We start from the raw sequence: 14,490 nt of genomic DNA, 5'->3' as shown, positions 1-14,490 counted from the left end.
CCATAAGAGTTTAAAGGGGAGGGGACATGACATACCTTAAGAACAATGCCAGGTGTCTCCTATGAGATTCTCCAGATCCCTTCTCCCCTTCTTTCCACAAGCAACATGCTCAGGGATACTGATCCCCCTGGGATCTCAGTTCCTCTGTCTTCTGGGAGAGAGATGGGAGAGAAAGAGAAAGAGACTGAGGTCTTAGTACATGTTCCCCTGGCCCCTTGGGTTGGTATGTCCCCTGATTATTTCTCAACTTCTGCTAGCCTGTTTTCGGTTCCAATGACCCCCACACCTCAGGTTCCTTCCATCCTAAGGGGGTTGGGTGGTTATCAATCTCATACTGTCCTTTGAAGCTTCCTTCACCATGGCCAGCTGTAAAATAATTCCCTCAAATTATGTTTGATAGAAGGATGTCACCTCTATCTGGAAGGACATTTCCAAGACAGTGGCAATCCACTGTTCTTTCAACCCAGTGGATCTCCAAAGGACTCCATGATAATGTTATAGTTCCTTTACAGTGGTGTCCTCTCTGGATGCTTCCATGATAGAATGATCTGTGCTCCTACTTCTGAGGGATTCCTGGTCAGGTTGGGATTTCTAGGTGGAATTTTGCATCTGAACCTACTTCCTTCTCCCTGAGAATGCTCAGGACTATGCATGCTTTCTTTCTTTCTCATTTTAATCGTGACATCAGGTCTGGAGAGAACTTGGAAGCTGGTCTGCTCTTAGATTCTAAGACCAAACTTCAATGAAGACACTGGAGCTTTGGCTAAAAATAGTACAGCAATCACCAGCCTTCTCTTTGCCCGCCCCCCCCCCCAAAAAAAAAAAAGATTATTGTTAAGGGTTAAGGGCATAGGCTTTAGCTCCAGTTGGATTTCAAGCTCTGGCTCTGGCAGTCGTGAGCATTTCTGAGCTCCTGTTTACGCATCTGTAAAATGATGGTATAGACTTGAATTGTGCAAAATAACGTGTGTATGGTGCTTGACACATGACAAGTTTCTATAAATGTTAGTTTCTGCTGTTTTTCATACACAATGAATCTTTCGAGTGTAAAACCCTCTTAATCATAAAGTAAAAAATCTCTCTTAAGAATTGGCCCTGTGTTTTCCCTCTTAAGAGGGGAATAAATGTGTTTGTTTCTTTTTATAAAAATCATATATGGTCATAGAAGGATGGTATGAAAAAGAAAAAAGAAATCTTTTCTAATCTTACCAAGCAAAATAAGTTCTGTTACATTGTCACTTTACGATAACTTTAGTCATATAACTTTATACACATTAACTTCTTTCCATGTATACGCGTGTGCGCGCACACACACACACAGGCCCACATACGTTTTTTTTTTCCTAAACTGCGACCATATCATATCATTTTGTATCCTCCATTTATAATTACCTTGTAAACATAAAAATACCTTCTAAATACTTTAGCAAATACTCCTTTAAGATCAAGTATGTTTTAAAGATCTTTTCACCAAATTTTGTACATAGGCACACAGCCCTAATTTTGTATAGGTATATGAATGTGATCGTGCCATACGTGCTTTGTCACAGTTTTATGGTTCTTAATCTATTATCTGTTACAGTGCCACTTAAACTGGGGGGGGGGGGGGGGTTGTATTATATCATGTGTTCTGTTGACCTGTCAGGTAAAGCTCCAATGTGACCATGCTTTTTGCCAACGACACAGCCCTTCGGCATGTGATAGAGAGGGTACATGTTGGTGGTGAATTGGACGCTTCCTTCTCTGGCTATGATATTCTGTCTCTGAGGTGAGGCTATTTGAGTCAGTCACCGGAGTTTCTCAATCTGGCCATCCACACCAGAGTGAGGAATAATTATTTCTAGATACTTACAAAGCATTGAACAAAATCCTTCATTTATGATGGCTTAGTGATTTTTGCATCCTTCTGTACATTTCATGAATATTTTGGTGAGAAACTGAAGGATGGTAAACCAGACCCAGCTGTCTGGTGGCAGTAGCATCCAGAACTTTCTCTCCTTCTCTCTTCACGAATTTTTCCCATTCCTGTGTGATCATATTGCATTTTTCCACATTGAAAGACAAAAAGAAATCTATGTTCAGGTCAAATTGTGTCATAAATATTCTGTTCCTTGAGGTTTCAAGGTCAGAGACAGTTTATCAAGGATATTTCAAATTCTTTGTTGTCTCTTTTTCCTTGGCTCTTTTACCAGAAATTCCAAGACAGCATCCCAAATACTTTCCCTCCACCTGAGACCAAAAAGCCTCGAAGCAAGAAAGAGGTTTAGCCGTCACCAGCTAGTGACTTTGGTTCTCACTCTTTAATTACCAAAGGATAGATTTGGCCTATGTGTCATTCGATGTGACTTCTAGTTTTAAAAAGGCACAATTTCTGAGGGATTCAGCTGTCACTATTCAGAGAAATACACTTCACTTTGGTGAACTTCTCTCTTTTCTTCTGAAGATTTTATCTTATGCAACCAAATAGTTATTATGCTTCAGTACATCTATGTTCTACTTTGCTTCTTCTCCTTAATTATTTTATGACCTCAGGAAACTCAGCGAGTGTATGCCAAGTTTTCACATAAAGAATGTAACCTTATCTCCTAGCATTGTAAGAAAAGTTTCATGGATCTGGTTGAAGAAGGTATCCACCATCAAATACGTTTGGAAAAAAACATCAGATTGTTCCTCCCTTAGAATTTTGCATTGAGCAATCATTTATTAAGTTATCCAATAGGGGAACCTGTTTCATTTTGCTCAACTTAGAGTTTCCCAAGCGTACTTAATCTTGAAATTCTTTTATTTCTGGTAGCTTCCATTAACATCCTTCATAATTAGTGTCCATGCCATACATAGCAGAGACATAGCTCTGGAAGGCACATAATCCCTCATTTTGCTCCTCACCAATGATGAGATCTAAGGATAAATTACATAAGGTCTCCACACCTCCTCTTGCTCATATGTCACCCGAGGAAGCATAAAAGCACCCATTTCACGTGGATAAAGAGTTCTATAATTTTATAGGTCTATAGTAATTATAGATAATACTATATAGTTGGAATATACTGATAATATTTCCAACTCTGGGGTCTGGCCATGTGAGTTCAAATTTTGTCCTTCCATTTCCTAGCCATATGACCTTGGGAATGTTTCTTAATTTCTGTAGCTCAAGTCTTCCTCTGTATAATGGGAACAAACCTTGTACCATTCTCAAGGGTAGTTGGAAGAGTTCAGTCTGATTCATGTAAAACAATTATAATTGTGCCTGGTCCCTGGTGGGTACTTGATGAATGTTAACCCTATTATTGTCATCATTGGTGCTCTCATTACGTCTATGGCTATGACATGTGAAAGAGATTATTTTAGGGGTTTTTTTTATTGGGAGATAATTGACATATACTTTTATATTCATGTGTATAAAATAATGCTTTGATATTTGTATATATTGTGAAATGAGTACCACAGTGAGTCTAGTTTAACATCCCTCATGGAAAAAAAAAATCCCTCATGAAGCATAGCATAGTTACATTTTTTTTCTAGTAATGAGAACTTTTAAGATCTATTAGCAACTTTCAAATAAACAATACAGTATTATTGACTCTAGTCACTAGACTATACATTACATCCAGATTATTTTAGTTTCTAAGAACTACTCCTCTTGGGGAACCTGGGTGGCTGAGTCAGTTGAGCTACCAACTCTTGATTTCTGCTCAAGTCATGATTTCAGGGTCATGAGATAGAGCCCTGGGTCAGGCTCCACACTCAGCATGGAGTCTATTTAAGATTCTCTCCCTCTTCTTCTGCCTCTCCCTCCTGCTCACTCTTTCTTTCTCTCTCTAAATAAAAATAATATAATAAAAGCAACTCCTCTAACCTCAAAAAAAAAAAAACCAGCTTAAATCCTGCATATTACTAAAACAGCACCATACCCCTCCTACAAATATTTGATGTGCCCTGTTGATAGTGATCCGCTCTGCATCTGGAGTCTATGATCTGTGTCTTCTATCATTTAACTTTTTCTGTTTCTGAACAGGGGCGGAGAGGCCTTGGCTCTGTTTTTGTCTGGGCCTCAGGAAACGGTGGAAGGAGCAAAGACCACTGTTCCTGTGATGGCTACACCAACAGCATCTACACCATTTCCATCAGCAGCACAGCCGAGAGTGGAAAGAAGCCTTGGTACTTGGAAGAGTGTTCATCCACGCTGGCCACCACATACAGCAGCGGAGAATCGTACGATAAGAAAATAGTATGTAACATTTGAGTGTCTGTCGTGGTTTATTCATTTATCTTTCACTGTGACACACAGAGGAAGAACCATAAACTGATATGCACAAGTAATATGTGGAAATAGACGAGTAATAGATGGAAGTTAGCCAGTTGCTCAGTCCATGTATTTTTACATGTCATTCTATTGCCAATTCATTGAAAAAGCTTGTCTGGATCAGTACATTCCAGCATTGGATGTGGTCGTAGACATGAATAAGCTTCAGTTCCTATGCGCCCTGCTCTCTGTGCAGACAGCAAACTGATGAAGAGTTCAGGTCGCAGGACCAGACTATGTGTGTTTTGTTTACTGTTGAACTATTTATTATAAGCTGGGTAACTTTAGACACATTACTTACTTTTTCTGTCTCAACATCCTTACCTGTAAAGTGTGAGCATTTAGGATTATATAGCTTGTAGAGTAATTAAAAAATAATGAAGAAGTGCTTTGCACACTACTTGACCCATCAAGAAAGGTCTGGCTTTTGGGATGCCCAGCCCTGTGCCTCTGATGCTAAATTCCAAACACTTTTGTGCTTTGCTCTTTTCTTGATCATAGTTTTATAAACTGTCACAGGCTGTCTTTCTCAAATGGAGCTAAGCTGCTTTGCTTGATACTTTTTAGTATTTAGCTAAGACCTTGCTCTCGAGTCTTAGAGACTCATGCAAATTTGGGTCACATCTGACATTTATGCAGCAGTGGAAATACAGGTGATAGAATATTACTCCCTTCGTGTAATCCACATCCATTTGGTTCTTCTTGATTCCAGTAACTTTTTATTAGCTTCTTTAGTTACATTTTTTGTGTTGATTTAATTAGAAATCGCCTACCCGTATACATATCCCATCTGCCCCATCTTTCTCTAATTCCCCCCACAATAACTGTATTAAAAAAACATGTTACATGAATCCAGCTTTAAGTACCTCCATCATTCATCAGTACACATAATCCTGTAATACAAAGTAAAATTTTACAAAGTAAAAAGTAAAAGGAAAAAAAATACAGAAATGACAAGTTTCACAATTTCCTGGCTTTCATAATGGGAAAGTGATGTTCCATGATATTTTACCCTCGTTATGACATTGTTGTAATTTAGGAGCACCCCTTCTGCTCTCAAATTTGCTTATCTCTCAGTACTCAGCATCACAGTCCACTAAAACTGAGTGGCATCTGTTAGTTCTGCACTGTAAAAATCCTGATGGAACTCTCTGGAATAAGAAGAGTTCTCTTTCTATACCTCTCAAGTCTGAAGGCAAACTGGCCATGGCTTCAAAGCAACTCTGCCCATTTACTCCTCTTTTTGCTTGTGGGATGGTTGCCATCGACAGGGTATTGTGAAGTTCCATAAATGCCTTTCTTAAGAGAAATATATGATCCAGCAGGCAAAATCTCAAAAGAGATTTTTCCGGGTCCTGGATGGGAGAACACAGTGTGGAGAGAGGGACCTCAAAATCCTTAGGTGAGATTTACTCCCTAGATTTGACCTTCCCGGGCCCTCATCGTGTTCTGATGCTGTGGTAGCTCCTGTGACACCTCCCGCCCCCCAGTGACAGGTGGCAATTTAGTATTCTCCCAGGGGAGGACAGAACGATCCATTCACTGGGTAGATCCAGTCATAGACTTCACTTTTTCCCTACTTGCTCTTTCTGATACCAGAACCTTTACTAACCCACTTTAGATATTTAACTCATACTTGTCTCTACCTTCTATTTGATCTCTGTCTCCTATTTTCACAGCAGCAATTTATTAGTAATTTTTCTCCTCCAGCTCTTAGAATCTCTTTATTTTTGCCTGAATCTCTAGATCACCATAAATGGGAGAGGAAATTTGGTAGCTGTTTCAGGGAACCTCACAGAGTCTGGGTTTGGGCATCTATAAAAGGCAAGTAGAATCCTCTCCAGCCTCATGGATTTTTGATGGAGATGAGATGCTGGACATCTCATGAGGTCCTCATACCACACTGGTGCAAAGAGCCACTCAGGAGTGTCCCTGAGGTCGGGGTGGCTTTCTGCATCCTGGGAGGCCAGGCCGGCCATCTTTCCAACTGTTGTAAAGAATTGGAACTCCTTGCACCTCCATATTTCCAACCTAGAAAATACTGCAATCTGTACCACCTACCCTATCAAGAAAGGCACTTTGATCGCAAGGATGTTAACAGTTGAACGTGAGTAAAGTTGGCAATGACATCAGCCTCTCATGGTCCAGCTGACCCCTTTTTCCATCTAGATGTCAGAATGACAGATAATCCTGTGTTATGTCTGGGACCTTTCCTTCACCAGGCTCTGAACCGCATGCCCTTGGCCCCTTGGAGATGCCCGCTTCCTGTCCATGGCATTGTGATTGAGTGTTGCAGGCATGGTGGTGTATGTCTCCCTTCATTCTGGGGCTCTCCTCCCTTGGCCATTCATTTCCTTGTGCCATATGCAGCTTCTTTGGGAGAGCACAGTTGTCATTTCTTATTTGGAGAGCACCTTTGTGATTTGAACCAGGCAGATGCTGAGGATTCAGGAGAGAGGAAAGATATCTCTGCTTCTGGAAAAGCACTTCTGTTGAATAAATTTTACTTGTTCCCAACAGAATGTCTTTTCATGGTATGCAAACAGGAAAACCTTGCCCTGGGTTTCAAAACCAGCCAGATCTCTGTCTCGGTTTCCTGCCACTGCTATTAGTTCAGCTGTGAACCGTGGTATTTCATTCATGCTTTAATAGATTCAGTTCAGTGATGGCCTTGTATCTCTTTTCAGCAAATGGAGCACATCCAAAGTATCAAGATTACTACAATAAGAAGCTCCCCTGTAAGCTAAAGAGCAATCAGTTGAAATGACTGATATCTATGAAGTCATATGATCAGATCATATGTTTTCATTAATAATATTGCATACATCCTATTCGATGTGGAATATGTCATACGTTCACAGTCCTCTTAGCAGGCCATAAATGTTAGGCCTTTTTTTCATTCTTCTAATTAGTGCCAGGAACTGGACTGTGCTCATTAAATGCATTATCTCATAGTATCCTCAGAACTCTACACAGGACAACTAGGTATTGTCCTCACTTTATAGATGAAGAAACTAATGCTTAAAAGGGTAAAAGAGACCTAAGCAGTAAGTGGTAGAGCCTGGATTTCCACCAAAGTCAGAATGGAGACTCAAGGCCATCTTATAACCAGTATGTGGTCATGCTCTGGATAGTTTTCAAGGACATCCACTATGGAGGCTCTCTGAAAGAATGGTGCTGCTCTTACCTGTTTGGGTTCTTTTCACAGTGATTAAAACAAAAAACAGGGATCCCTGGGTGGCTCAGCGGTTTAGCACCTGCCTTTGGCCCAGGGCATGATCCTGGAGTCCCGGGATCGAGTCCTGCATCGGGCTCCTGACATGGAGCCTGCTTCTCCCCCTGCCTTTGTCTCTGCCTGCCTCTCTCTCTCTCTCTCTCTCTCTCTATCATGAATAAATAAATAATCTTTTAAAAAATATATGTATATTTTATAAAAATATAGATTTATTTACATGTAATTTATATAAGAATATATATGTTCTAAAATTCTATAAATATTCTATTTAGTGTATATACTAAAAGTGGATAAATTCTAAATATATAATCAATAATAAATATAAATAAAATAATATAAATATATAATAAAAATATATAAATATATATATTTTTGAATATATAGGTGTCCATTATTTTTCACTACTTGGCAGATTTAATTTTCATGCCATAAGATTTCATAATCCCCTAAGACCATCAGTCCTCTTGCAGAAACCTAAAGCTCTTTGCCAGTCTGGATGGCTGGTTCCTGGGGCCCAGTGTCAGCACTGAGCTCCTCCGGGTTATGCCTTTTGTGTGACGTTCAAGCCAGGGTGCTCTGTGTGACAAATGTCGTCTGTTAAGGCACTGTATCTCCAGATACCACTTCATTTACGGGGGAAGATTTTCTTTCTCACCTCCCCTAAAATTGTGGCACTCCCCTCCCCCTGGCCTCTTTGATCTTCTGGAGTTTTCTTTCTCCTGCCCTTAGTTAGAGCTGCTTAGTACATTACATGTTTGCTGACTGTCTGTTTTGCACACTAGATTGGAAATTATGTGAGGTTGAAGTCTTTGCCTTGTTCCTTCCCAGAGCCTGAGCTGAGGAAATATTCTGTACATAAATCACGCTCAGACACTGAAAGGGATGGGAACTTCACTAGTTGTTTATATAGCTCCAGGAAGACAGGGAGATGCTCTGTTTCTTTAAGAGAAACTCCTTGTTCTGGAAGGTGGGTGAAAAGCAAAGGGTATTTGACAATAAAATAATTTGACATCAGAAATTGCCCTATCACCCAGGAACCTGGCTAGGTGATAAAGCTGTACCTACAACCTTTCTTGGTGTCCAAGAGCATGAGAGATCTGTAACCCTCACTGCCTCGTGACATTTCTCCCCAGTTCTGTTTTTGGGAAATAAAGCTTCCCTCTCTTCCCCAGCCCCTCCCATCATTAAATTATCTCTTTCTTTGGGGACTCGTTCAACCTTTGCCCTTTTTCCTCTAGTAGTTTGTCTTGGAGATTGGAATATGGTGGTGATCGTATCCCTCCAGGGAGGGGTCTTGCGAGCCAAGGGTTGAGAATATATGCTCTGCTCAGCCCTCTCCTGACGTCATGTTACTTACTTGTGTTCAAAACAAACTTGCCGCCCGGGGTATCTCAGGCTTGGAACTGAGCGACCATTTCCATGTAGAGGAATCCTCTTACTGCTTGCAGGGTTCCTAAGCAGCTACACATTTTCTTTTCTTTTTTTTTTCCCCAGAGACATCCTGCTCCCCATCCCCCGCCCCCAATCATTATTCAGGAGCAGCCACCATTTTGCACCAGGGCTGATTTCTATCATCTCTGTTTCTTCTTTTGATTTGAGATATATCATTATGTTTCCAACTGAAGACTAGCAAAGCCAGATGTCTTTAGTGTGTTTGGAAGTGGGACACATAGTCTCTTGAGAATGTTAAAAAGAAGAAAGTAAAGTTTGGTCCTGAAAAGTTCTGATTTCCATCGTGGCCAGAAGGAGAAAGTGGATGCCCACTTGCTGACCTGAGCTAGATCTCAAGGGCAGTTCCGCCATCATGACCGCCATGGCCGGTGATGGTCCGGAATGGCCACCATGGCTCTCACGGATGGCTACCCCCTGTAACCCAGCTTTTTCTCTTGCTGCCACATCAGGATTTATGCTCCACCGCTTACCCAGCTCTTTAGTAGCTATGTGTCTTTAGGCAAGTTGGTCTTCCTGAGCCTCCATTTCCTGAGTTAATAATGTCATATCTTGCGCACAGAGTTCCTGTGGATTTAAATGTAGTTTTATATACATACCTGAGCATACACGTGTGTAAGCACCTGTTGCGTGTTGTCCCGCTTGTTGCAAATGGTGGTAGTTTTTGAAGCAGTCCAGCTTGTGGTAGCAATGGCACTGGTGAGGGATAGCTGTACTGTAGCCCCTGGATTTTACACACGCGTATACACACATAGTTTTTATAGGTGGCTTATAAGTTTATGTGTATGAGCTGACCAAGAAGCAACCTGGCAGTCTTTCCTAATGGTTAAGGGAGTTTAAAGTGTAGAGCAAAATGAGTATGAGGGAGCTTGATACTAGTAATTCAACTTAGCCAATAAATACGCTTCTGCTCCATACCTAGCACCAAGCTAAACATGATGGAAATGCAAAAATGATATAAGATGGCATCCTCCTCTGGTGCTAGCAACCTCACATTTGTAAGCAAAACCTTACATTTGTACTTTGCATTTACAGATTCCTATACCAACACAGGACTGGGATTTTGTGTGGACTCGTGGGTCATGATTGACTTTTATACCAGACTTTGGTTGAACACAGAAAGCATTAATTGGTCCTCCATCCCGTTTTTATTTTGCCGTGCTTAATAAATCAGCTTCTTCTATTTTGTTCATTGACACATTGAAGATTTATTTTCTGCCTTTATCCCCCATTGCTGTCTTTGAAACAGCTTTTCTGGCACATTACTAGTCCAAATCAAAATCCACACCAGAAACAAATTCAACCTAACAGACAGTAGAATCATTTCATGTTTTAAAAATATCTGTTCCATTGCTCTTTTAACAGATATGAGACAATATGGCACCTTCAAAATAAAAAAGAGATCACAAGATATCAGGGAGATAGAAACTCTTAACTGCAGGGTTGCTATTAAGATTTGTCACTCATGGCCAAAGTCAATCTGAGCTGAGGTGCCCTGGAGAATTTCCTCAACAGGCTGGAATAAAAGATCCAATCAGCCCAACTAATGAAATGTGAAATAGCAGGAAATAGGAGCTTAGGAGGAGAAAAACCCATGGTTCTACTCAGAGTGAGTGTGACTAGACCTGAGCCACGCCCACCCGTTCTCACCAAATAAAGATGACATCCCTAACATGGTGGAGTCCAAAAAACCATCTGCTACCCATCCTGAGACAGGCTGAACATCCAATTTGCTGATCAGGACAGCTTTGATCTGGCTCGAGGCCTGGTGTCATCTCCTGTTTCCTTCACTCTGATGGACAGAAAAGATATTTTCCTGAGCAAATCTGAGAAGTTCTGCAGAAGGAAATTCTGTTTCTGATTTGGGTTGTGAACCGAGGGAATTTGGAGGGCGTTAAGATGCGCCCTTAGGACTGAAGACCAAATTTCGAGACGTGCTTTAAAAGGGCTTTATTGTTCCGTTTTCACATGTAGAACCTCCAGACTCCCTGCTCCGTGACACGGGCCGACTGGTCCACGCAACTTTGCTTTTAAATTACGCTGTCAGATCTTGCATGCATGCGTTGTGATTAATGGGGTTACCCCATGTGGTTCCAGTTTTCGGGACATCATTTTTCTTCAAGATTGCGTGCTTCTTGGTGGTCTTTGCCTTTTCATTCTAAAGATAGACCTAAAAACTCCCTGATACTGTGGCTTCTCTTAATGATGAAAGCCCTGCCTTAGATCTTTCCGGTAATTTACACCTAACTATTTCCACCAGTGACAGTAACTTCCTCTTGAAATGACCCAGCTGGAATTTCACCCTTCAAGCAGGATGAGAGGGAGGGAGGCTATTTTTGTTTCTTTTCTCTCTGTTCCTTTTTCCCTTCTACTCTCCGTCACCTTCCTGCTCCACCCCCTTTCACTCTTTTACTACTCACGTTCCATTTAGATAAAATGATTGAAAAATAAATAAGTGAGAGCCCCATGCCAATTGGGAATTCCCACAAGCTTGCCCGTATTAAAGAGCATTTAACATGTGGTTGGGGTTTGTATAGAAAAGTACAGAGCAGCTTTTTATTTAAACGAACAGCATATATGTCTCTACCTGGTGACTGTGTATGGATGAGGCATATTGCTGTTGCAGACCCGACATCATAAAGTTTTTATCACTCACGTTTGAGGTTGGCTGGAGGTAGTTATTTATTCGACTCAAAAACGTTACACGCGCTTGGGGTGTTTATTCTGGATTTGTTTCTCTGCATCGAAAGTGTCTGGTATAGCTGAAGAATAAGCAAAAGGAGCCAAGTGGGAAGATATCGTGAAAAATCTTGAATCCAGGCACAAGTCATTGAAAAAAAGAAAATTTGGCAAAGGAATGTGACCATGAGGGTGAGGTAAAATGAGAAGAATGCAGGCAGGGCCATCTCTCAACAACAGAGGATCTGGAGACTCGGAAACAGGCTGCTTCTGGGGTTTTTTATGCCTTGACTTAGGGACCAGGCCTTTGGAAAACAAGGCTACAAATCTACCCACAATTTCAAATGAAGTAGGAGTATCTTTGCAATGATCCAGCAGTCCCACTTCTGGTTGTATATTCAAAAGAATCGAAAACAGGATTGAGAAGAGGTCTTTGCATCCCCATGTTCCTTGCAGCAGCATTCACAACAGCCAAGGGATGGAAGCCACCCAAGTGTCTGTTGATGGAAAGATGAAGAAAGAAAATGTGGTAAATACATACAATGAAATATTATGCAGCCTGAAACGAAGGAAATCCTGCCGTATGCTCCGACAAAATGAGACTCAAGGACGTTATTCTAAGTGAAGTAAATCAGTCACACACACACAAAAGGGCAAATGCTATGCAATTACATTTATATGACGTACCCAGAGTAGTTAAAGTTGTAGAAACAGAAAGTAGAATGGTATGCCCAAAGGCTGGGCAGAGGGGAGAATGGGGAGTTGTTTAATGGGTAGAGTTTTATTCACACAAGATAAAAAAACGTTCTAGAGATCTGTGGTACAGTGATGTGCATGTAGCTAACAATACTATACTGGACACTTAAATGTTGAAAGGGTAAATTTGTGTTGCGTGTTTTTTATCTCAACAAAAAAAAAAAAAAAAGAAAGAAATACCTTTCATAGTCAACAATTAAAAACCCAGAAAGTTTCTTATGTACAAGTGGGTAGTGCTCTGTTTACCCAAACATCTTGCAAGCATCCAACATGGAGGTTCAGGAGATGGTGAGTTAATCAGGTCCGTTAATCAAGAAGCACCCTACCCTGCTTGCCAAACACACTGTCGGGGCTCTTGATCACCATTTGGTTATTCAAGAAAAGAGGGTAAGGCTTGCCTCCTGTCTCCCACCACCACGTCTTTATGGTTCTATATATTTTTGTTCATTCTGCCATTTGTGTATCAGGGACTATCTGGTGGATAGTCTGGTGACACTAAAAGTGTCAAAAGGACCAGAGAAAAGACAAAACTGATGGCCCTATGTGAAACTAGGCCAGCCAGCGTGTCAATCTAGAGCCACCCCAGATAATTAAAGAGTTCATTCAGACGTCCTCATGGGACCCTGAGGAAACTTTTAGGGGTGGGCTTATTTCTGAAAATTTACACAGCACTGTCTTCCTGTCTTCTTTACTAAGATCAGATTTCTTTCCAAATCAACCAATCTTGACATGCCTCTGGAAGGATACACCTCAGAACAGCAAGACTTTGTTTTCAGCCACCTTTATCCCCCCACACCTTTCTGATGACCTTTCACCTCAGTTTTCCTGTCTGTAAAATAGGGACAATAAGCTGGTCTTGATCCCAAAGAAAGCTTAACTACTGTCTTCCAATAACTGCAAAGAAACCACCAGCTCCTCTCATAAGACTTGTGTGTTCCCAGCAGGAGCATCATCAGCCCCAAGGAGGCAAAAGCGGATGCTTGTTGGGGAGGATTTTTTTTATTTTTTTATTTTTATTTTATTTTTTTTTTAAATCTTCAGTGTTTCACTGGTTTGCGAAATCTTATGTCAGAGTGTTTAATTTGTCTTGTTAAGGAGAATCTCGGTTTAACGTCTTTCTCCTGGGGTGGAATGATCATGAGAGAAAGGTTAATAGGCAGAGCTCTTGCTGATGGGAATGTTATTCAGCCACAGCTGAAGTAAACTGGATTCAAACCAAGAGAAAAAAATGATCTAGTCCTCACATTCCGATTTCAAAAATGGGAGAAATGGTGAATCTCCTTCTGTAATATACCGGCAGGCACTCAGCGCTGTAATCTTCCATCAACCACACTGTCTTCAAGCTTGTTTTTAGTATTCACGTTAAATCTTTGAGGAGGTCTTGGTTCATCCATGCAACATTTCTATGGATGCTAAAAACCGGTGTTCTGTTTGGCAGAGCGTGCCTTTGCTTCAACCTGTGGCTCTCCCAGTAGCTCAGTTCTGGGAGGGCAGGGGCCAGATCGTGTGCTTCTCTGCTACCAACGCCAAGCTCACTGTCTGGTTATTGGTTCATCATATCTGATTATTAAAAATGGGATAATGAAAGAACTTTAGTTTTAACTAGAGCTGGGTCTGGGGTGAAGCAAGCAAGGGATAAGGGGGGTGGGGGGCGGTAAAATTTAAAGTGACACTTGCATAACCCGTCTGTTCCAAGCCAGAGACTCTCACCCTAGTCCTGACCCTGGTTTTTAACAGAAGTGGAGTCCGATTTCCAAATGCTCCTCTTTTCAAAGTTGATTTACACAGGCAATTCTCTAAAAGTGATAGAGTCACAGGAGTACAAGAACAAGGAATTTAAAACAACTATTTCAACACCCCTCCATTCCACTTTGATGAGTGAATGTCTTTCTACTAGCATCTGACTCACATTGACCCCAGAATCCTGAATTTTCCATTTCTGTCTTCTAGATTACTACGGATCTGAGGCAGCGCTGCACGGACAACCACACTGGGACGTCGGCCTCGGCCCCCATGGCTGCGGGCATCATCGCGCTGGCCCTGGAAGCCAAGTAAGCCTTTATCTCCC

General features: G+C 41.3%; 1 protein-coding gene across 3 annotated transcripts in view; it reads left to right on the top strand.

Moving 5' to 3' along the window:
- The window catches only part of PCSK5 (proprotein convertase subtilisin/kexin type 5), a 457,726-nt gene that overhangs the window by 183,790 nt on the left and 259,446 nt on the right, over positions 1–14,490 (top strand). For all 3 annotated transcript variants that reach the window (XM_038527061.1, XM_038527060.1, XM_038527062.1), the window contains exons 8-9: positions 4,016–4,228; positions 14,373–14,473. In XM_038527061.1, coding sequence (XP_038382989.1) covers positions 4,016–4,228; positions 14,373–14,473 — 314 coding nt within the window. The remainder of the gene's footprint in view (positions 1–4,015; positions 4,229–14,372; positions 14,474–14,490) is intronic.

This window comes from Canis lupus, chromosome 1 (assembly GCF_011100685.1).
Source record: "Canis lupus familiaris isolate Mischka breed German Shepherd chromosome 1, alternate assembly UU_Cfam_GSD_1.0, whole genome shotgun sequence".
NCBI lineage: Eukaryota > Metazoa > Chordata > Mammalia > Carnivora > Canidae > Canis > Canis lupus.
This window is presented reverse-complemented; position numbering and strand designations above follow the sequence as displayed.